Raw genomic sequence first — 25558 nt, 5'->3', positions numbered from 1 at the left:
TTGCTGCTCTTATTCTGCCACATTTCGAAAACTGTTGTTTTTCTCTTCTTTCTAAGAGCACTGGCAAAATGTTTTGGTGACCTGAGAGATCAAGCTTATCAAGACCTTCTCTCTTTAATTTCAGATATTGTATGATGGACACAGGGGAGCTGGTCATGTGGTGGCTTGTTTTGTGTTTTATTATTGTTTGGCTGCTAATTAAAGAAAAAGAAACAACTATGGGGCCTGAGTTAACTTAATTAAAACAAGTAATCAGCAGCAAAAACTGGTCACTAATTAAGATGATGGTAAGAATGAAAACCTGCAGCCACTGCGGCACTCGAGGCCTGGAGTTCGCCACCCCTAAATATGTGTGCTAAATAGTTTTACTAAACCTTTTCAGTAGCTTTCCTCTACACAGCTATAGTTTTTTTTTTTTTGGGGAATAAAATTAATATTCAGTCTTATTCAGTCTTATACTTAAGTATTTTTTCATGAAATATGCCTAATTGTAATTATACTTCTGCTGATTCAACACCAAATCTGAGATTTTACTGAAACCAATAAAAAGTGTACTTATTTTTTTTTTTTTTCTCAAACACAAGGTCACTAGAAAAAAAAGTCCCCTTTATTCATAAAAACAACTAACAACAGTACAATTTATTGCCATTTTTAATTATAAATATATAAATTACATTATGCCAAAAAACTTTGAAAATAGATTTACTTTTTAAACTAAAACCAATTGCAAAGAAAACTTTATTTGTTTATACAAGGATAATGCATGTAACTACACATTTCCAGAAATGGTTAACAGTGTGTGGGAGAGGCATTATTCACAAGCTTTAAAATGTACTCCTGGTGCAACGAAGAAACACACGTCCAGGACTCAAATACTCTTTTTCAGTTTGATTCACAGTGTAGATTTTAACATGATGCTGAGAAAATACTGTGCTGTACAAGAAATGAAACGCACAAGAATTATTGGGTACTGTAATATCTTTCAAAAACATTTTATCTGATCTATGCATGTTGTTTTTGGACATTATTCTCTGATATTTATGAACCATAAGAATATTACTTATGAAGTCTTTAAAAATGCACTGATAGAAATTCAAAAGTGTTTCAGTAAAGTATATGTAATAAGTGTCCCTAAATGCTGCTCCTTCGTTATTTCCAATTAATGTATATATGATTTAGCACTGATAAAGTATTTTTATTTTACATTTTTATTAAATGTAAAATACCAGGAGTATAGAACATAAAATAAAAATAACATACAGTATGTCTTTGCTTTCATGCTCAGCACAGTTTTTATGATGACAAAATAAGATTGTTACGTAAACTTAATACTTAAGGTGTTTCTCCACCAAATACAGAAGGACCAGGTTTATGCATCTTTACATTTTCTCAGTATATTATATTTTAGAATGTATTGCTCTAGTACTACAAAGTAACTGGACCTTTGTTATTTCGGTTAAGCAATTCCAGTCAACAGAGTAATTCCACATGCTGGTTCATTCAGTTTTCAGTTCTTTTGTTCTTCTCCTAAAATATCCTCTCCATGCCTTCTGATGAGAAACTGTTTAAATAGATTATATGATTGAGACCACCAAGGTAATATTTCACTGCAGTGGTAATTACCAATTTTTAAAATGGTTGTAATACCCTTGATTGGGCTTCTTTATAAGATTTCCAAGACACCATGCTGCCCAGCAGCTGTATTCTACAGGCGAGATTTTTCCTGCGCAGTTCTTTGGTCTCATAATATTTTGGGTGAAGCAGCGGGGCACATCTGATAGCAGCTCCAATTCCAAAAAACCTCTCATTTGATGCATTACCTTTATTATGTGATCGTTTCAAGTTTCCTCACTCCTTTTCAACTTCAGCCCAGTTTCTGATCTGCAGTGAACTTGGTGTGACTTGAATCAATTAAAAAGCACACCATTTAAATATTTGTACTTGAAGAATCTGTAGTATGTACAACTACAGTTTATCAAGATACATTTTATCACTGAAACACACAGTCACATTAGAACAGCAAAAGGGTTAGCTATGCTAAGATTCAAAATCAAAGAAAACCCTTAAGATTAAAATCTGGAGCTTCTACTCATGCTATTGCAACAATACCTTTTCAAAACCAGGAGGTAGGTTAACAAGAATGTAAAGCAAGTGGAGGAGGTATAATCAACTCGGACAACAAATCAATGCATTTGATACAAGATTATGCTACACAAATACCCGTAACATGATCAGGTATTTTAAACTTCTGCCAGGACGATGTACGTTTTGGTGCCAACAGCCTAGCATTAGGGCTAAAAAATATTCTTGCTCCCAGTTTAATCAAGAAGCAAGTTGTGAATATCATCTATAATTTCAATTTTATAAACAAGAAAATACTTATTTAAATATGCCTTTCCATATAATACTGCAACAGACGTCTGCCTTTCTATTAAATACTTTAAGTCAATGTAACATTGTTGCCATTAAATTCTCCTAGTGTAATAAAAGTTGGTACCTTTAAAAAACATAAAATAAAAAAAGGCCTTTTTTCGCTAATCCAAGCAAGCTGTAAAATTTACAGATAAAAAGGAAGTGTTCACTGAACTATCAGCTCCCCACTGCAATGATTGCAACAGTTAAAGGTAATGTTTTCATATCTTGTATATGGATGAAATCGACCGATACTTTTTTTGTTAGAAAGCAGCTGACTAGTTGAAGATTCAGATAATGAAATGTCAGTGTTGTCCTCAATACATGAAGTAGGATCTAAGATCCTGAGCACCTGAAAAGAAACCAAAAAAAAAAAAAAGATGAAAAAAAAATCATTCATTGCAAAATGTAATAACACATCATCCAGTTCAAAATAAACAACAAGAACATTGGCCAGGTATTAATGCACAGAAAGCAAAATGTATAATTCTAAGAACCGGTTAAGGACACAAATTGTAATTCCTAAGGTCTGCTCAGTGCACTAACTTCACTAGTTCTGTTTATGTTTGTCTTTCTTCTACACAGATGAGGCAATATGTGCTTTATTGTCATGCCTAGCTCACTTTAAAATGTACTTAAATTTCTTTTCATCTTGTTAATATTTTGTTCGGTGCAAACTTTTTGGCATTTTTTCAGGACACTAGAAGAAATCATTCTAGTGATTATAAAATCAATAGATTGTGTACAAACATTTGATAATAACTGTGATTTTATAATACTGATCACATTCAACAGACCATGGTAGACACTACAAATAGAATAATTTGTTTTCAGAATGCAGCAGTAAGCGTCTATGATGACAAGGTGAAAATATTTGACAGCTGCCATTAGGGTATCATGGTAGACCTGCATGAAAGTAAAAGGTGCATACCTTTCCTGCCATTTTTTCAGCTGGAGTATTACATATTTCAGGTGTTTGAGACACCTTAGTTGCGGTGCTTGGGCCCACATTTCCCAGAAGGTGAGAGTTGATCGCTTTGGCCAGCTTCTCATTAGCCACAGCAATCTCACCAGTAGAGAAGGGCAAAGCACTAGGGTAATACGTCTGTTGTCTGCCCCACTGCAACGAAACTAACAGTTCTTCTAATAACCTGAAAATTAAAGACATTGTTATTACTTAAGTTCCTTAATATATAACTGCTATAAAGTTCTGCCCTTGATAATAAAAGTTCCAAATGTTCACATTCTGATTTTGCTTTGTATCTGCAGGCCAGGATAAAAGTGACCGAAATGCCCACACATCACGATATGGGTAATTATTATTATTAGTTCCTGTCTTTTCTCTAAATTATGCGGACACATCCCCCAGAATTAATAAATTCTGCTTTGGGAGAAATTCTAGGAAAAATTTACCATAGCGTAATACCTTTCAGATATTTTAACTTAGTAAACATAAGGATTGTTGCACAGGTGTCATTTAATGTGTGCACTGTAAATAATCATTTTTTACTTGACATTTCTTAAAATATGCAAATTGTTTTTACAGCATGATGTAAAAACACTTATTTACTCTTTATACACCGTCAGCACAGCGCTACCAGATCTAAACCATAGCGTGGGAAATTGCTTGCATACTGAAGTGACTTCAGCTGCAGGTGGAAGTCCCATTGTACTTAATGGCACCAAACAGAGTTGTGTTGCGGTGCAGGAATCTATGAGCCAGCGAAAGCGCTGTGAAGAAGCTGTCTGTTGTTACGGTTCTGCCTTTGTCTAGAAATGGCTTTATAATATTGACATTTGAACTTGGGTTTGCAACTCATTGACAGCAACATGCAAATTGAATGATTTTTCTTTGGTTATATTCTTGAATAAAGGCACACATGTTTATTTGATATTTGGACTAAAGTCTCCACACATCAAACACTTCACATTGTTATTAGTATCAAATGGGAAAAGTTTCTATTTTAGGTATGTGTTCAGCATTTCTTGCCTCTCATTTCCTGTCATCCTACATTTACACAGATCATTGTAGACACGGAACACGCATGAAATGTATGTATTCCAAATAATGACATATTATTTACCAAATACAACTCCAGGCACCCACACCCAGATAAACACACTTGAGCTCTGAGAATTTTGCAACGGACTTCAGTTCTGTCGGTGGAGAATGGGATAGCAGGCTGCTTGTGCTGATCGACACCTTTGCAAAACTAAAGGCGCTCATGGAAAGGTGCGAAGGAATTTAAGGTGGCCCAGGATTACGACTTTTTTCGCAGGCTTCAGGAATTCTAGTGTTAAGAGATGGAGTAACAAGTTATATGGAAGAGGTCTGAGGTATAATAAAGGCAGCCAATTTCTGAACATGCTGGACTTTATGGAGAAGCTTATGCGGGAGACCGAAGAGAATTACAATAATTAATGTGGGAAGTGACCAACATGCGAGTAAGGACAGTGGTGCTATTTAGTGTAAGGGAGGGTCACAGGTGTACATTGCTACGGAGATGAGAAAAAGATGACCGTGTAACATTACTGATATGGGATTCAAAATACAGAGTACTATCAAAGATAACCCCCAAACAACCTGTTGGGAGGGGTAGACTGAGGTAAGTTATAAAAAGAAAAAAAACTGTTAAGATTTTGAGAAACCAGACTTGGAGCCAATGAGGAGAACCTCTCACTTTTTCCCACATTTTGTTATGTTATAGCCTTATTCCAAAATGGATTCAATTCACTTTTTACCTCAGAATTCTACACACAACACCCCATAATGACAATGTCAAAAAAGTTTACTTAAAGGTTTTTGCAAATTTATTAAAAATAAAAAAACTGAGAAATCACATGTACATAAGTATTCACAGCCTTTGCTCAACACTTTGTCGATGCACCTTTGGCAGCAATTACAGCCTCAAGTCTTTTTGAATATGATGCCACAAGCTTGGCACACCTATCCTTGGCCAGTTTCACCCATTCCTCTTTGCAGCACCTCTCAAGCTCCATCAGGTTAGATGGGAAGCGTCGGTGCACAGCCATTTTAAGATCTCTCCAGAGATGTTCAATCAGATTCAAGTCTGGGCCACTCAAGGACATTCACAGAGTTGTCCTGAAGCCACTCCTTTGATATCTTGGCTGTGTGCTTAGGGTCGTTGTCCTGCTGAAAGATGAACTGTCGCCCCAGTCTGAGGTCAAGAGCACTCTGGAGCAGGTTTTCATCCAGGATGTCTCTGTACATGGCTGCAGTCATCTTTCCCTTTATCCTGACGAGTCTCCCAGTTCCTGCCGCTGAAAAACATCCCCACAGCATGATGCTGCCACCACAATGCTTCACTGTAGGGATGGTATTGGCCTGGTGATGAGCGGTGCCTGGTTTCTTCCAAACGTGATGCCTGGCATTCACACCAAAGAGTTCAATCTTTGTCTCATCAGACCAGAGAATTTTGTTTCTCATGGTCTGAGAGTCCTTCAGGTGTCTTTTAGCAAACTCCAGGCGGGCTGCCATGTGCCTTTTACTAAGAAGTGGCTTCCGTCTGGCCACTCTACCATACAGGGCTGATTGGTGGATTGCTGCAGAGATTGTTGTCCTTCTGGAAGGTTCTCATCTCTCCACAGAGGACCTCGGGAGATCTAACAGAGTGACCATCGGGTTCTTGGTCAACTCCCTGACTAAGGCCCTTCTCCCCCGATCGCTCAGTTTAGAGGGCCGGCTAGCTGTAGGAAGAGTTCTGGTGGTTTTGAACTTCTTCCACTTACGGATGATGGAGGCCACTGTGCTCATTGGGACCTTCAAAGCAGCAGAAATTTTTCTGTAACCTTCCCCAGATTTGTGCCTCGAGACAATCGGAGGTCTACAAACAATTTCTTTGACTTCATGCTTGGTTTGTGCTCCGACATGAACTGTCAACTTTGGGACCTTATATAGACAGGTGTGTGCCTTTCCAAATCATGTCCAATCAACTGAATCTACCACAGGTGGACCCCAATTAAGCTGCAGAAACATCTCAAGGATGATCAGGGGAAACAGGATGCACCTGAGCTCAATTTTTAGCTTCATGGCAAAGGCTGTGAATACTTATGTACATGTGCTTTCTCAATTTTTTTATTTTTTATACATTTGCAAAAATCTCAAGTATTCTTTTTTTCACATTGTCATTATGTGGTGGTGTGTGTAGAATTCTGAGGAAAAAAATTTATTTAATCCATTTTGGAATAAGGCTGTAACAACAAAATGTGGAAAGAGTGATGTGCTGTGAATACTTTCCGGATGCACTTTAGGTTGTTATCTGTGAGATGAGCATTAAGCTGCAACTACTTTTTCAAGAATGGTACATTTGATTTCTTTAAAATCTGAGTTATTATAGCCAATTTAAGGGATAAAGGAACAAAACCAGAACTTGGAGTTGACAGAATAATATCAGTTATAAGTGAAGAAAGTGAAATCAGTCAGGCTTTTACCAGTTTCAGTGGGCAATTCACAAGCTCATAGATAAGTAAAAGGAGGTTCAGTTGAAATATTTAAATAATAATTGTATGGTGTACATATTGAAGACACTAGCTGTTGATGAATATTATAAACTAGCAAAATACCTGCGCTTCGCAGTGGAAAAGTAGTGTGTCAAAGAAGTTATGAAAAAGAAAAGGAAAAATTTTAAAAATAACATAATATGATTGTTAATGTAATTGTTTTGTCATTGATATGAGTGTTGCTGTCATATCTCTCTCTCTCTATATATATATACATACATATATATGTATATGGAAATAAAATGGAAATGGAAATAAAAGTTTTCTGCCTACAGAGGGCTCAATTGTGTAGACACCCTAAAATCAGAGTTGAAATGAAGATGTGGCAGGCTAGTCCATTTTTTCAAAAACGTAATTTCTGCTACTCAGAATGCTTTTCAGTATCTTGTGTGGCCCCCACGAGCTTGTATGCATGCTTGACAACGTTGGGGCATGCTCCTAATGAGACGACGGATGGTGTCTTGCGGCATTTCCTCCCAGATCTGTATGAGGGCATCCCTGAGCTGTTGTACAGTCTGAGGAGCAACCTGGCGGCGCCTAATGGACCGAAACATAATGTCCCACAGATGTTCTATTGGGTTTAAGTCAGGGGATCGTGAAGGCCATTCAATTGTTTCAATTCCTTCATCCTCCAGGTACTGCCTGCATACTCTTGCCACATGAGGCCGGGCATTGTCGTGCATTAGGAGGAAACCAGGACCTACTGCACCAGCGTAGGGTCTGACAATGGGTTCAAGGATTTCATCTCGATACCTTATGGCAGTCAGAGCACCATTTCCTACGCAGTAGATGTCTGTGCGTCCCTCCATGGATATGCCTCCCCAGACCATCACTGACCCACCACCAAACCTGTCATGTTGAACGACGTTGCAGGCAGCATATCGTTCTCCTTGTCTTCTCCAGACTCTTTCACGCCTATCACAGCTGCTCAGGGTGAACCTGCTCGCCTGTAAAAGTACAGGGCGCCAGTGGCAGACTTGCAAATTCTGGTGTTCTTGAGCAAATGCCAGTCGAGCTCCACGGTGCTGGGCAGTGAGCACAGGGCCCACTACAGGACGTCGGGCCCTCAGGCCATCTTCATGAAGTCTGTTCCTGATTGTTTGGGTAGAGACATTCACACCAGTGGCCCTCTGGAGGTCATTCTGTAGGGCACGAGCAGTGCTCAGCCTGTTTCGCCTTGCACAAAGGAGCAGGTATCGGTCCTGTCCAGCTCTCTGAGAATAACAGCCATTCTCCTGAAATCTCCTCCATGTTCTGGAGATTGTGCTGGGAGACACATTAAACCTTCTTGCTGCAGCACGTGTGCATGTGCCATCCTGGAGAAGTTGGACAACCTGCGCAACTTCTGTAGGGTTAAGGAATCGCCTCATGCTGCCAGTAGAGATAATTACTCAAGCCAAAACTAGCACGAGGAAAACCAGCCAAAAAAGATCTAGAGGGAGAAACTTGAAATGACCTCCACATGTAAAACCAGTCCTGTTTTGAGGGTTTTCTAATTGTTGCCACTTTAGTGCACCTGTCGTTAAGTCCATGAACACCAATACAGCTGAAAGTAATTAACAATGACCTCAGCTGCTTAACCAACCAGAAAATTATAAAACAGGTTTCATGCCAGGCCCAATAAAAAAAGTGTTCCTTTAATTTTTGTGAGCAGTGAATATATATATATATATATATATATATATATATATATATATATATATATATATATATATATATATATATATATATATATATATACATACATACATACATACATACACACATACATACACACATACATACATATACAGGGTGGGCCATTTATATGGGTTTTTTTTCTCCCTAAATAATAAAAACCATCATTTAAAAACCGCATTTTGTGTTTACTTGTGTTATATTTGACTAATGGTTAAATGTGTTTGATGATCAGAAACATTTTGTGTGACAAACATGCAAAAGAATAAGAAATCAGGAAGGGGGCAAATAGTTTTTCACACCACTGTATATAAAGTCAAAAGTTGAATATATAAAGTCATCGCTGGAATATCTAAAGTCAAAATCTGAATATATAAAGTCAGTGTCAGAGTATATAAACTCATTCCTGAATATATAAAGTCAAAGTCAAAATATATTGATTGAAACAACTCGGGAACATTTTTAGTAAACTAAAAAACTGAAATAAGTTAACAAAAACGTATTCAGAAAAATAAATTAAAAAAAAAAAACACTGTTCGGTTAATGTTTTGAAAATGATGCATGTGCCCTGCCCAGGATTGGTTCCTGCCTTGCGCCCAGTGTTGGCCGGGATTGGCTCCAGCAGACCCCCCGTGACCCTGTGGTCGGATTGAACGGGTTGGGAAAAGGATTGATATTCCAGCGCTGACTTTATATATTCAGACGCTGACTTTATATATTCAAGTTTTGACTTTATTCCGACAGTGACTTTATATAATCAAGTTTTGACTTTACATATTCGGGAATGACTTTATAAATACAAGTTTTGACTTTATATAGTTAAATTTAGTCATCATTGCATAACTTTTTCTCTACCATAGAAATTTAAAGACTAAATTCAACTTCCATTCTTACCAAAGATATTTCTGGCGACTAAATAGAACCCACTTATACCCAAATTCGAGCTATTGAGTGGTCGCCTGCCTGCCTGAATAAGTCACCCTCGCTTCGCTCTTACTTTTTTACCGTTCATTTAATCATGGCTAGTGGTGGAAAAATGATAAAATGGAAGGAAGATTTGGCTTTACCAAAACAATTATTGATGGTGAATCGATTATTCATAAAGCTTCAATTGGTGATCTGTTTTTCTGTGTTAACCTCATATTTTTTCATACTTCTTCTCAAACCAAGGGGGTGCGAGGGTAAAATGAATCGGGAAGCGCTGATCAATGTAATCGGCGTACCAGGAAATCATGCATTGACAGAAGTTCCCCTTTGCTTGTAATGCAAAGTGTGATTAAATGCATTATTTTTAACGTTATGGAGCACATACATCGAAGCTTCTCAGCTGTGCTTGTGCTAAGAAAAGGAAACATTTTAAAAATAACGTAACACGATTGTTAATGTAACCTTTTGTAAGTAGTGCCTGAAGGATTCGGTGTGGAGAAACTCTATAGAGACAGCGTGTGTATTAACTTGTAGATTTTTCTGTGAGTATTTGGTGGCAGCGTCACAAAGTTGGTTCCTCAAGACCACGTTAGCTGCGGAGCTCAGCTCAGAGCGAAATTAGGTGAATGGGAGGGGAGATGATGACGTGACTCCCCCACCCGCCTTAACTGACAATCCCCCACAAGGACAGCCTTTTGGAATTTGCATAAGCACAGCCCTTCACCTGCAATTTTAACTTTGTTACAAAGTGATCAAAACTCTTGTTCATATCCTGCATCCGCTCATTAAACTTGTATCCCACATTACCCGTGGGCATAACAAACGCCAGCGGCAGCCTGTCTATGAACTTAATTTAAACTTTAGGTTTACACCGTGCTTTGTTTCCGAAGTAGCAGCACTCATGAATATGGTTGTATATGTCACTCGCTCGGTTCTTATTGTTTCACTGCCTTCTCAATTATATAATGCATGTTTTCTTCAGCGCTTTTTGGAGCTCTTCCTGGTTTTCTACGTACTGCGTTGATAGTCAGATCACATGATTACGTGAGAGGCGTGATGATGTCACACGAAACTCCCCCACGGCTTTCGAGCGCAACTCCATTACAGTAAATGGGGAAAAATAGCTTCCAGTTATGACCATTACGCGTAGAATTTTGAAATGAAACCTGCCCAACTTTTGTAAGGAAGCTGTAAGGAATGAGCCTGCCAAATTTCAGCCTTCTACCTACACGGGAAGTTGGAGAATTAGTGATGAGTGAGTGAGTCAGTCAGTCAGTGAGGGCTTTGCCTTTTATTAGTATAGATTTTGGTTTTAAAAAAGGTCAAGAATAACATCACACGAGGAGGTGCCAGAATGCTATTAATAATGAAAAAAAAACTTTTGTTACTATTAGGCATGATTTATAATAAGCAGATTTAGCTGCAGATAATGCATCTTTGTACAGATTAAGGTGCTCAGAATACATCTGAAAAACAACTTGAAGTATTTTAAGGGAATTATTGAAAGTACCTGTGGGTCTCAAGCATATGCTGTGAAAACTCCTGTCGTTCATTAAGCAAATCCTGAATTGCTCCTTGAGCCTCCCTCGTTTGGCGCTGAAGTGTTGCTCTGGCACTGGTTAACTCTTCAGCCATCACTCTAGTGCAGAAATCAAATTCATATGGATCAACATTAAGAATTCTCCAACATTTTTTTCTCTCTCACAATCCCCCCACTCTATACATCACATCACAGTAGTCAAACCATTACTTCAAATTGTGTCTAATTGCAAACTGATGCATTAATGTCAATATACAAACAAGTCTGCAATATGAAAAGGGATTTATTACTAGACATATCACTAAATCGAGATATCAGTATGTTATCTATGAAGACGTATCATCAAGTTTCATAACAATCACATAACTTAATTGCACAGGACAAGCAAATTCTATAATAGACAATCTTCTATTTAAGAAAAAAAAAAGAATGGAAATGGTGTTCACAGAATGTATACATAACAAATTAGGGCTGTACTAAGCAGTGGTCAAGATTAAAAATCTGTTTTTAGTAGTGTTGCTTTGATTGATTGGCCAATGAGCTAAAATCGGCTGATTTTCATTACAAATGACTAGTTGGGTGATTGGTAACACGGCTGATCTCAAACAATTGTTTCACTGTCTGCTTTTCTAATTTTTACAGTAGTTTTAGTGCTCATTTAGGCAAAGTATTCTGGTAGCTGAGGAGGCACACGAGTTGTTTTGCAGCCAGAATGTCCTGTAAACATAGGACAACCAAAAAGACTTAAAAAAAAAAAAAAAAAAAAAAGAGAGAAGACTGGAATATTGGCTTTTAAATTAAAGAATGTGAAGAAATACAATGAGAAAAAAAATCTGAGGAGACCATCCAGTTGAACTTTGCAAGAAAGGGAGAAGTTCAGTAGAAATTTACAAAAGCTAAGTTCAGAATGTGCACTTCTTGTCTGAATATGAACAGTGAGAGACCTTGTCTTTAATACTGCAGATCACATTTTTAATTAGAAAAATAATAGATAATGAAGAATTTGCCCTTGTTAGCTTAATAGCCAAATTTGTCCTTTTACATGTAAACTTGTTAGCCTTGCATCTTCTTGATGAGGATGTTAGAGATTATGCTACACAAATGCCCATTTCTAGTTATTGAAAATTGGTGATCGGCATCAATTTTATTTATATATTTATTATATATATATATATATATATATATATATATATATAGTAATATATATATATATAGAGTAATCCCTCGCTATATCGCGGTTTCACTCTATCGCGGATTTTAAATGTAAGCACATCTAAATATATATATCACAGATTTTTCGCTGGTTCGCGGATTTCTGCAGACAGTGGGTCTTTTAATTTATGCTACACGCTTCCTCAGTTTGTTTGCCCTGTTGATTTCATACAAGGGACGCTATTGGCGGATGGCTTAGAAGCTACCCAATCAGAGCATGTATTACATATTAACTCCTCAATGCTATAAGATATGCATCCCGCGCGGAGCTTGTTTGCTTGTCTCTGCCTCTATCTCACCCTCTCTGACATTCTCTGCCTGACGGAGGGGCTGTGAGCAGAGGTGCTGTTTGCTTAAAAGATACTGACGCTCCTCTAAAAAATGCCGCTTTATTGAGGTGCTCGCATATTTAAAAGCACATGTATTGATTTTTTGATTGTTGCTTTAATCTCGCTCTCTCTGACGTTCTCTGCGCCTGACGGAGATGTGAGCAGAGGGGCTGTTTGCACAGAGGCAAACGCCGGCAAACTTAAAAGCACAAGTATTGATTTTTTGATTGTTTGCTTTTCTTTGCGAGCTCTCTCTCTCCCTCTTAAATTCTCTGCTCCTGAAGAGAAGATCTATTTGCATTCTTTTAATTGTGAGAAAGAACTGTCATCTCTGTCTTGTCATAGAGAACAGTTTAAACTTTTGACTAAAGGGTGTTATTTCATGTCTAGAGGGCTCTAATAATGTTAACAGTGTGGGAGAGTTTATAAGGGCTTAAAATATATAAAATAACTACACAAACATATGGTTTCTACTTCGCGGATTTTCGTCTATCGCGGAGGGTTCTGGAACGCAACCCCCGCGATCGAGGAGGGATTACTGTATATATATATAAATAAATAATATATATAAATAAAAAAAGCAGCAGTTTAGTATTTTGTAGGTTGAACTTAGCGCCAAAATAATGTGACTCACTGACAATTGATACCTACAATTAGCAAATACTCCTAGCCCATTCAGAATTGAATTGATGCGGAAGTAACTTTAATCAAGTACATTTTTTAGAAAAAAAATATTTAAGTTACCTGCTTGCTAGGAACTTGCTGCGCCACACATCACACTGAATTGTCATACGCTCAAGTTGCTCAGAAATTTGAGCAAAATTTCTGCAAAGTGTTTCATTTTCTAGAATGAGTTGGCTTTTTTCACGGGACAGTCTCTCAAAATGATACTGCAAGTCATCACCAACAGATGCTACCAGCAGCTTCTTCAGCTCACGATTAACCTGAAGGAGATATTACATTTTATTTTGTTCTTGTCTTTAAAATGATCATTATCCATGCATCACCACCCACCAAAAAAGAAGGGATAGGGGGGAAAAAACCCATAATTTAATAGTTATCTCATTACATTGGTGGCTAAAATCTGTTTAATATACAAACTATCCAAAATATACCATATACACTCATGAATACAACAAGGATTTTAGGAAGAGTTTGGAATATCTGTAAATTAGTGCTTAATTTTTTAAGACACATTACTCACTTCAGGCATTAAAAAGGCCCCAAAATCCGTACATGGAAAGCAATGACAAAAAGCGGTGCACATTAGTAGAGTTATACCTGAAGGATAATTCTCTCACTGTAACTAATTTTCCAATTACATAGATAATACAGATGAGCCGATACTTGTCATTCATTATTCACCCATCTTTTCCTAATAACCAAATTAATCCAACAAAATATCTAGTCAGAGCCTGGATTGTATTTGCAAAGAACGTCTCACTGCAACACAAACTTAACAGTATAGCCATAAGCTCTATATAATACTCAGATTTGATCTGAGATCTCTCAAAATATGTGACACTCAGAAAAGGTATCTCATGACAATCTGAAGGAATACAACACAGAAGAAACTGGGACCATCTTTACTTTCAATACCATTGGACAAGTGATTTCTTAATCTCCAATTCAAGCTGCAGTAATCCATAAGCACTAACTCCTTTGGTGAAAGATATTTGTGGCATCTAATTTCAAAGAAAACTGAATTAATCTATTACATAGCTGTGAATTTGTAAAGAAGAAACATTGTAACCGATTTGTGTATACTGTTTAGCTTTCTTATAGTGCCCATGTCCTTGTTCTAGCATTCTCTATTCCATATTGGCTGCTAAAACGACTTTCACATTTTGCTACTCATAATAAATGACTTGGAACCAGGATGAAATGTCAGAGACAATATTGTAATTACACATTCTTGAAAGAATCTTGACCCACCTTCAATAACTAGGTGGAAAAAAAAAATGAAGTATCATTCAGAGATACTTGGTTTTAATCTTGTCTTACCTCTGTCTGAACTCTGAGTTGATTACAAAGCCCCTCCTTGTCCTGTAGAAGTCTCCGCTCTGAATTCTGCAATTTTTCAATAGTTGCTTTCAGTTCAACATTTTCTCGACGGGCATCTGGTACTTCTTGTTGGACAGTACTCTCTACCTTTTGATTGCTTGCTGTGTCTACTATCTTAGTACCCTTTACTGGAACAACATGTGAGATGGCAGCCCTGGGAACTACTATGCGAATTGCTTCCACCTCCATCGATGATTCTTTCTGTATCTTGCCCAGATGAAGGACTCCAGGATTCTGGGGAGTGGAAGATTTACTTCTTAATTTTGCTTGCACAGGACTACTTCTGATGAAAGGATCTGTATTTGTTTCTGGGGATTTGGAGGGCTCATCCATCTCCATGCCATCCCCATCACTACGCAGTGGCACAGTGGCCAAAGCTAGAAACAAGGACAATAGTCATTATCTTATAATGGTACTGGGTTATGTACTACACAGCTTTAAATATTTCTACTATAAAAGAAAATCTTGAAATGAGACAAGACTATTGCCAAGCTGGTCTCAACCACGTCCGGATAACGGCCCACAGCCACGATCCTCTCACCTCTTATTCGTGTGAATGTTTTTTGTCAGACACGCTTCCTGCATTCTCAGCTCTTATAAACTTTTACATTTTCCTCATTTTAAGTCGTTTATGAAAAGTCATCAGTTTCATCCTTTAAAGAAACATTTCTGTCAAGTATTTTTATACATACAATCTATTTCCTTTGTTGTAGTCCTTTTCTGGACAATAATTTTATATGTTCTAGATGACACGTCAACGACTAAGCGAAGAAGAAAGGGCAGTGCGTCGAAAAGAGGCCCAAAAGTGCATTAGAGAAAAGAATTCAAAAAAGAATAATAATATAATATAAGTGCAAATTCGGAATATAAGGAAAGTAATAATCAGCCCGGACCCAAGTGGAATTGAAAACCTACCATACGTTCAAAAATATCGCACTTTACACGAAATCTATCTGCAAAAGACGGACAAAGAAGTTTTCTTGGATTTCTATATGAATCCGAAAGATCAAGCTTGCAATTATAATAAACCAATATGTAACGAACTGTCAGTGATAATAGTTTTCAAAAGACAGAGATATCAAAAGACAGAGTTGATATTCGTGTTTATCTCAAAGTACAGCACGATTCATCGTTTCTGTCTAATAAATTGCCTCATTCTGATCCTTTACTCCTTCCTTTGTTTTCCCTGATGGCAAAACAGGATGATTGTATAATATGAAACACACAAATTTGATTAAACGAATAAAACCTACGCAATATTTTGGGTCAATATTAGTTATAAGACCCAATATATTTAACCCACTTCTGTCATCTCAACGTCTATCGCAACATTACATTATTAATGTGTACCTAAAAGTTGAAGCGAATCATCTGTTCTTTATTAAATCGAATCAAGCAAAACTTAGAACAGAACATATGCAAGGTATCACTGATCAAGTTCAAAATTCAAATATCAATAGTTCAGACAAATTTAAAGTAGGTAAAGCAGTAATATTACCATGATTATATCAAGGTAGTCCAAGAGTAGTTATATCATGATGCAATGGTAATATCCCGAACTATCGGTCAGCCAGATTTATTTATTACAATGACTTGCAATCCACAGTGGCCAGAAATTGGTCAATTCTTGAGAACAATGCCACCGGCTACTTTGGCTCTGGATTTTCCGACTTTCGTAAGTAGATTGCTTTATCAGAAAGTCTTAGGTTTATTGAAAGAACTCGAATCAGTGTTTGGTCAAATCAGAGCATACATTTACACGATCGAATTTGAAAAACGGGGTTTGCCTCACAAGAATTTATTGGTTACTTTGCAAAATAAATTATTAACTTCTGATGATATATATCGGTTTGTCTGAAATTCAAAGCAGAGAAACCTATCCTGAATTATGGTACAAAGTCATTAAACACATCTCACGGACCTAATTTTAAAAATTCAGTATGTTGGGACTCAAAAGAAAAAAAGTGTTTAAAGAAATTTCCTAAAGCTTTTGTTAATTTAACAGATATGACTAAGGCTGGAATTCCTGATTACTGCCTTAGAGATAATTATCACGAATAACACACTTATCACGGAAAGAAACATGAGTAGCAGAGCCATGAAGTAGCTGGCATTGGCCAGTGAAGCGAGCGTGGGCAGAGCCCCCTAGTTATTTTAAGTATCATTACATGTGCTCTACATATTATAATATGCACTATATTTACTTCTTTTAATTCTTTTACACTCCTAACACTGCTCCAGGTAAATCTACATACTGCAAGCTCACGGATTAAAAAGTTTGTTATTAATGAATCATCTTCTTTCGGCTGCTTCTGTTAGGGGTTGCCACAGCAGATCACATAAAACTGAACTTTTTGAAATTAAAATACAGTGTATCATGGTTTAAGTGAATGTTTGCTTCAATACTTAGTGTTAAACTCCTCATTCAACTCTTTCAGCTCATTTATTATATTGTGTGCCAGTTCACGTAAGCATTTTTATAACAAACTTTAGTGTACGGTTTTCATACTACTTAAAAATGTTACTATTCTGATATAAACATAAAATATACTCACACTTACTAAATACAGTATATCCCATTTAAGCCAAAGTATTTTATTTGTGTTGCTCATTATTAATCTTTCAAACAATTCCATTTCCTACTTCTTTCACCTGGGGGTGTGTTATTAAGAGAGGGATATCGCCATTATAATTTATAATTATTTAAATACAGGTTCATTAAAACGCTGCAGTACAAAAGAACATATTTCCAAGGAGCTAAAACCTCCTCTCGGAAACAGGGCGGTACAGTGGCAGTAACAAGGAGGGCTCATGTCCTAGGTGCTCCCTGCATGGAGTATGCATGTTCTTCCTATGCAGGTCAGCTGAATTTGCATTTTTAAATTGGCCCAAGTGTGCAAGTGTGGGCAGTCACTTTGTGATGGACTGGAACTTTATGCATAGATTCTTCCTGCTTTGGCCCCAGATTCCCCATGACCCATTCTCTGGGTAAGCAAGTACAGAAAATTGATGGATGGATGAGACTTCTTTCACTCTGCAAGATCCCTTACTTGCCACTAGTTGAGTATGTACAAAAAATGTCTTCTTAGCAATGTAAGTTGCCGATTTCGCTCTCAGTAAAAGAATCATGTTAAGAGATCCTTTTTGTCTTCTAAAAATGTAAAATTACTAAACCATCCTCTTTGAAAATACAAAAAAAGAATGCTTTACATTAATTAAAACTATAAGATGAACCCTGCATCTGATCTCTTACGTAATTCATGCACACCCTTGCAGTTTGTTGCTTACTATTCACTAAACTGACTTTTAACAATGCCACTGCCTCTAAACCACACACAAAAATGTTTTTCTATTCTGATGACTCCTTCTTCTCTTGTAAGTTTTGGTAAGTTCTCCACAATTCTGAAACATGTCAGTTTCAATGTGGAAACCTACTAAAATGGCAACATGTCAGCACTGCCCTCTATCTTTTTTTAAATTTAACCCACTTGGACATCTAAAAATATATATTCTTAAAGTTACCATCTCCCTTGTATACAGTAGGCTTCAAAGTAGGCTTTGTATTTGCTAACGACTTTTTTGTATTAATAAGAATGATATTAGCTTATCTAAATTCTGCAGCTATTTTTGTAAGGCAGGTATTTATATTATAAAATAGATGGAAGGATGGACAGACGGAGATTTATTTGTCCCCATGTGGAAATTGGGTTTTTTTATAAATTATATAATGAATTAGTTGATGCAAGGTAAGAAATTGCACACTGTCCCCATTTTTGGAAGAGTTTTCCCACAACCAGAAGAACTACCTGCTAAGTAGAATAGCATTTCTAAATTACCAAAGTGTGAGCTAATATTACAGAATGGAGTGAGTAGTAATTTCTTTAAGCTAAACAAGGAAAAAAATGAAAGCTTGGATCTAAACTTCAAATCACGTATTAACTATACTACTATGACTGCTTCCCCCCCATTTAGGAAGCAATGCAAAGGTCAGCCCTCTTAAAATATTTCAAAATTTAGGGACAGAAAAAAAAAAAAACACACTTGCTTTTAGCTGACTAGTCAGTGTAATGCATTCCTAATAAGGACTACCTAATAAAGATATAAATCAACTACAGCTACATTTTAGGCAGTAATCGAATATCTGAGAACATCTTTGTGTTACATTGGTTACCAATGTCCTCTGGAATTAATTTTAAAATACCCCTAATTGTATACAATACAATTTTTTTTTTGTATAGCCCAAAATCACACAAGAAGTGCCAGAATGGGCTTTAACAGGCCCTGCCTCTTGACAGCCCCCCAGCCTTGACTCTCTAAGAAGACAAGAAAAAACTCCCAAAAAAACCCTTGTAGGGAAAAATGGAAGAAACCTTGGGAAAGGCAGTTCAAAGAGAGACCCCTTTCCAGGTAGGTTGGGCATGCAGTGGGTGTCAAAAAGAAGGGGGTCAATACAATACAATACACAAATTAGAATTAATCCTCAATACAGTTTAAAAATAAAAATTTTAGAAGTACAGAGTAGAATTTAGCAGTAGATGATATCACATAATTTGATTTGGATTTGTTTTGGATTGAGTCCTGGAGACCTCACCCATCAAGCTGCCTGCCTCATTTGGTCATTCCACAGCTGAAACAGCACTAATCCGATGAAAGGACCCCTCTTTCCCACGATTCCTGTGATCCTCCATCAGGGATGACTTTACCTTAGGCAGGCAAAACAACTTGGCATTTGGGCCGTGGCACCAAGTGCCACATTTGAGTACCGAGAAGCTCTGAATAATCTTCCCTCTTCTTATATTTTGGATTGCCTGACCCCTTCCATTCTCAACTGTAATCTCAGACCCTCAAAAACAACTGGATTGCTTATCATTCCAAGACCTAACCACAGTAGAAGTGGTGAGATGGCCTTTAACCATTATGCACTAAAAATGTGGAATATCCCAGGTTAATACCATAGTTCAGTTTAAAAACCTCTCTAAATACTGGTCTTTTTCATTCCTGTGTTTTATTGTGTATCAGTTCTAATAGACAATGTGTACTGCAATTTCATATCTTGTATAGATCTGCACCCATTACTGACCTCTACTTTTTTTTGGTTTTCTGGTACTACTGCCAACTGATCACAGTACACCGTGGCCACCTTTGATGTTGGAAGGAATGTGGACACTCAAGTCTTTATAACTTTAATTTTGTCTTAACTTCTTCTACAGCTCTTTAAGATACATATCTTGCATGAAAACATGCTATATAAATATGTCATGTATATAATGTTCCATGTAGTGAACAAACAGCCTATCCCAGGATGTTGTTTTCTGCCCACTGCCTATGGTAATGGAATACATTTCAACCTCATAATTATGCATCTAGAGATGAAATAAAACATTTTCTTGAAATGTTATTCTTCAATTTGCTAGAAGAGAATGAAATTAAATAGTAAATTGTGTGTTAAAACATGACAGTTTTTAAGAGCATCTTTATTTCTTCCACTCACCTTTCACATTTGTAACAGACATTATTCAATTTCTCTATAAATTTGTTTTTCTGCTGAAACAAAAGGAAAAATTAAACACTTATTTGTTCATTCACAACACAAACACAAACTTAGATCCTATGTAACATATATTTGATAAAGGCTTGAAAACCAAAATGCTCTTGCTTTGATTTGGCAAACTTCTTCCTGCTGTAGTACCATTAGTAACTACATTTTGGACCATTACAGAGCTTGCAATGTATAATACTTATATACTAAACATTTTAATGAAAATATGTAATAAATTAACCTGTTAAAAGGCTTCAATCACTTTTGATAGTGAGAAATTTAGCATTGTTTAACAATCAATTTATAAATAAAACTAAAAATGCACTTAGAAAAAGATGACATTTGGTGGACTGGAATGTCAAAGAACTCAGAACACAATACAAAACAAGAACCACGAGCAAATGTCAAAAAAAAAAAAAAGAATTCAGAAAAACAGTTACATGGGATGCCTATGCTTACTCCAGGTACAACTGGACACAAGGTATGGACTGTGGACAAGATGCAAATCCACCACAGTGCACAACTCCTCTAAAAATACACATTCTGGATGGATGAAGAAACTGAGAAACCCACACAGACATGGGAAAACTTGCTAAAACCAGAGACAATGCACAGGCCAGGACTCAACCTAAGGTCACTGGATTGGTAGGCAAAGGTTTGAAATATTTTGCCTCATTTGTACTCTCTGGCAATACATGCAGCGGTTTACAAATCAAGGCTTCTTAAGGACGTGGAGAATATGCCAAAAAGGAACAGAAAAGAAATTGTTCTTACCAATTCTCAAAACTGACTGCCACAGGAATTAATGAAGATGATTGAAGCAAATTACCATTGCATGGAGACCAAATGCTTATTCCGGATTTTACTTGATGACATTTAATATTTTTTTGAGACACATAACAAGCTCTTTAACAATTTTCTTCTTGAGCATATATCTGCAATATAAATACATACCGAGACAAAATTTCTAATTACAATTTGTAATGCAGCAAATTGTTACCACCTTTCAAATTTTGCAAAACACTGTAAATTTTAGTTAAGAATTTTGGATGAAGTATCATTAAATCATAGCAAACATAAGACACATTTTTCTAATAAAACAGTTTTCGAAAAAAAAAAAATGCACACACTAGACCATATAGACAAAATTCAACATAGGTTCCTATGGTCAGCTTGCTTTTTTTCTCATTATGAGTATTAACTGGTTTTACATACTAGGGGTTTTGGAAGTACTCTTTAAATATCACCTATGGTGCATGACATTAGTGCTATCCTGTGCATAAGAATCATTTGTAGGCACAGAGCTGGACAGTTTGACATCAGTGGCAGAGCGACAGGCACTGTGCAGGCTCCTGTCAATCATGGAGAATCCACTGCATCCACTGAACAGTATCATCTCCAGTCAGAGGAGCTGCTTCAGCGACAGACTACTGTCACTGTCCTGCTCCACTGACAGACTGAGGAGATTGTTCCTCCCCCACACTATGCAACTCTTCAATTCCACCCGGGGGGGGTAAAAGCTAACATTATACAAAGTCATTGTCTGTCTGTTATACCTTCATTGTTATCAATCTTTAATTTAATATTGTTCTTTATCAGTATGCTGCTGGAGTATGTGAATTTCCCCTTGGGATTAATAAAGTATATATCTATCCACTGCTTACTTTACTAAATGCATATGCAATGCACAGAAGAATAGATCTGTAAACTGCTACTTTAAATCTAATTTCAGTAAAATGCAAAATAAATGGCAACCAATAACCTTGATTTGAATTTCTGTTAGGAAAGCATCCCTTATTATTCAACTGTATACTCAAATGCTGATTGCTTACATAGATTTCCCTTATTATTTTGGATTTGTAAAACTGCACCAACCTGTTTCAGTGAAGAGTTCTTATATAGGAATAACCCAAAATGATCTGAATTATATAATCAACTTAAAATATTTTTGAAATACTATTACTTCATGGTTCAGCCACATGTAATTAATTTGCAGTGGACCATTGGCTGTCCATCATGAATCAACAGAAAATGTAAATCAATGGGTATGCTTGGGCCCCTGCTTTCTTACGTTCAATAAAGTTTCAGAACTGCAATACAGTATACAGTATTAAAAATAGTTTGAGATTAATTTTACTATTATTGTAACTTTGACAAGCCAGTTATTGAGGGGAAAAATGTTTTTTTCATCTTTCTGAACTTCTCCATCATGACCAAATGAAAGCATGCTGCTTTTCATGCTACTAAATTGCAGCCGACCTCAGATGTATACTTTTTGCACGTTGCCAGACCTACAGTTGTCAATGATGGCTAAACCCATTTTACGATACTCCAGATATCGCAAAGAAACAAACAACTAAAAGGAACAATTCCAACTATCTTTAAACTATGAAAAAGCTCAACTGAGCACTGCAGGAATCATGAATTGGCTTTCAGTATCAGTCACTAATCTGTAAAAAGAAAATATAAGGGAAGAGTTTTCCTGAAACCCTAATAACTAACCACTATAATCTTTCAAGTGAAAGTAAAGAATAGAGTGTGTTCTCCCTTCCATAATATCTCAAGATAAAAATCTGATTTATCCAAGGCATCAAGTGTTCATTTTTCTACTACATCCTCCGAGTTCTGCTCTGTTTGGACACAGGAAAAAGCCTTTCAAACAGCTGTATGTGGATATTTATCTATCTATTGTGAAAATTCAATTATACCTCAATATATACAGTATGCATGAGTTACTTTTACATTAGGCCAGAAACCGTGTTTGCAAATATAATATAAACTCTTGACAATTAGAGCATTGAACCATTAATGACATGTATATTAATCTGGTAGCTCAAATGTACAAAATTACTGTCATCAATATTTATTTCAATAAGAGTTTTCACTTCCCAGTCATCTCTTATATGCCAAGCTGAACTACAGTGGGTACGGAAAGTATTCAGACCCCCTTCAATTTTTCACTCTTTGTTATATTGCAGCCATTTGCTAAAATCATTTAAATGATTTTTTTCCCTCATTAATGTACACACAGCACCCCATATTGACAGACAAAAAAGAATTTTTGAAATTGTTGCAGATTTATTAAAAAAGAAAAACTGAAATATCACATGGTCCTAAGTATTCAGACCCTTTGCTCAGTATTTGGATCCTCTGCCATTCCTCCTTGCAGATCCTCTCCAGTTCTGTCAGGTTGGATGGTAAACGTTGGTGGACAGCCATTTTTAGGTCTCTACAGAGATGCTCAATTGGGTTTAAGTCAGGGCTCTGGCTGGGCCATTCAAGAACAGTCACAGAGTTGTTGTGAAGCCACTCCTTCGTTATTTTAGCTGTGTGCTTAGGGTCATTGTCTTGTTGGAAGGTAAACCTTCGGCCCAGTCTGAGGTCCTTAGCACTCTGGAGAAGGTTTTTGTCCAGGATATCCCTGTACTTGGCCGCATTCATCTTTCCCTCGATTGCAACCAGTTATCCTGTCCCTGCAGCTGAAAAACACCCCCACAGCATGATGCTGCCACCACCATGCTTCACTGTGGGGACTGTATTGGATAAGTGATGAGCAGTGCCTGGTTGTCTCCACACATACCGCTTCGAATTAAGGCCAAAAAGTTCTATCTTGGAGTTTGCTAAAAGACACCTGAAGGACTGAGATGGTGAGAAATAAGATTCTCTGGTCTGATGAGACCAAGATAGAACTTTTTGGCCTTAATTCTAAGCGGTATGTGTGGGGACAACCAGGCACTGCTCATCACTTGTGGTTGCAATCGAGGGAAAGATGAATGCGGCTAAGTACAGGGATATCCTGGACAAAAACCTTCTCCAGAGTGCTAAGGACCTCAGACCGGGCCGAAGGTTTACCCTCCAACAAGACATTGACCCTAAGCACACAGCTAAAATAACGAAGGAGTGGCTTCACAACAACTCTGTGACTGTTCTTGAATGGCCCAGCCAGAGCCCTGACTTAAACCCAATTGAGCATCTCTGGAGAGACCTAAAAATGGCTGTCCACCAACGTTTACCATCCAACCTGACAGAACTGGAGAGGATCTGCAAGGAGGAATGGCAGAGGATCACCAAATCCAGGTGTGAAAAATTGTTGCATCTTTCCCAAGAAGACTCATGGCTGTATTAGCTCAAAAGGGTGCTTCTACTAAATACTGAGCAAAGGGTCTGAATACTTAGGACCATGTGATATTTCAGTTTTTCTTTTTTATTAAATCTGCAACAATTTCAAAAATTCTTTTTTTTGTCTGTCAATATGGGGTGCTGTGTGTAAACTAATGAGTGAAAAAAATAATTTAAATGGTTTTAGCAAATGGCTGCAATATAACAAAGAGTGAAAAATTGAAGGGGGTCTGAATACTTTCCGTACCCACTGTAGATCACATTTCACAGATTGTCTCAGCGAGAGAGTGAGTGCACGAGGGTTTTGAATGACTATATTTTAAATATAATCCTTTTTCTATGTACACACAAGAATTGATGTCAACAGTAACATTACATCCAATATTTTCCATCATTTGCTATAACTGAAAAAGATACTGAGGCTTTCATAAAAACAGAAGCAGTGTTTCTACATTCTATCAACAAATGTCTATAGATTAACTCATAGATGAACTTAGACAATGACCAAAAAGCCCTTTCCTGTGAAGGGGGTTTGTTTCTTTTGTCTGCTAGCCTAACGCAGCGTGACTTAAATTTACCTTAAGACGAAATCGTGCAGCGATAAATGCAATTTATAAACTACAACCGTACTAATCAGAAAATAAACTCAAAAGAAATAAAAATTAAATACACATACTAAACAATTATTAACCTTTCATTTTACGATCTCACCTCACTTGCAACTTCAAATTTCCAGAAAGAAGCAGCGCATCATTTTGCTGTTTTACTAATCTTCGAATTTTTAAATATAATCCACTTACTCTAAAAGCACTTAACATTTCACTGTAGTTAACTCTGCCTTGCAGTTCCGTACAAAAGAATGAACTTATCAAGAGTAAATACACTTTTCTGAACCGTGACCGCACTAAAATTGCATCTATAGAGAACTGGATGGGGGGGAAAAAAACTTACAAATTTAATACACATATAACTTACATAAACAGAAAAGTAGAATTTTCAGCTTCCGTACACACACTAATGTTACTTCGTCTTTGGTCCCAGCCAGCTAAACAAAACGTAACCCGGTAGTGACGACAAGAGATTTCCGATGACTTTACCTTTGAACTCTATTAGATTTAAAGAAAACTTCTAATTATAGTATTATCAGTATTTTATTGTTTATATATACATACATTATTATTTAAGTATTATATCTTTTAAAATAAAGGAAAATATATT

At 36.8% G+C, this 25558-nt stretch overlaps 1 protein-coding gene across 2 annotated transcripts; it reads right to left on the bottom strand.

Moving 5' to 3' along the window:
* Positions 1 to 420: 420 nt before the first annotated feature.
* Positions 421 to 25396, bottom strand: blzf1 (basic leucine zipper nuclear factor 1). 2 transcript variants are annotated; one of them, XM_039745181.1, is made up of 8 exons: positions 25316 to 25396; positions 20996 to 21156; positions 20174 to 20226; positions 14623 to 15059; positions 13363 to 13562; positions 11048 to 11176; positions 3344 to 3563; positions 421 to 2764 (listed from the first exon to the last, which is right to left on the bottom strand). In XM_039745181.1, exons 3-8 carry the CDS (start codon positions 20193 to 20195, stop codon positions 2579 to 2581), a joined length of 1194 nt encoding a protein of 397 aa, XP_039601115.1. In that variant the 5' UTR covers positions 20196 to 20226; positions 20996 to 21156; positions 25316 to 25396; the 3' UTR covers positions 421 to 2578. The 2 variants fall into 2 exon arrangements, with proteins under 2 accessions (XP_039601115.1, XP_039601117.1); XM_039745183.1 differs by having other exon boundaries at positions 20174 to 20223.
* Between the last annotated feature and the right edge of the window lie 162 nt (positions 25397 to 25558).

This window comes from Polypterus senegalus, chromosome 2 (assembly GCF_016835505.1).
Source record: "Polypterus senegalus isolate Bchr_013 chromosome 2, ASM1683550v1, whole genome shotgun sequence".
NCBI lineage: Eukaryota > Metazoa > Chordata > Cladistia > Polypteriformes > Polypteridae > Polypterus > Polypterus senegalus.
This window is presented reverse-complemented; position numbering and strand designations above follow the sequence as displayed.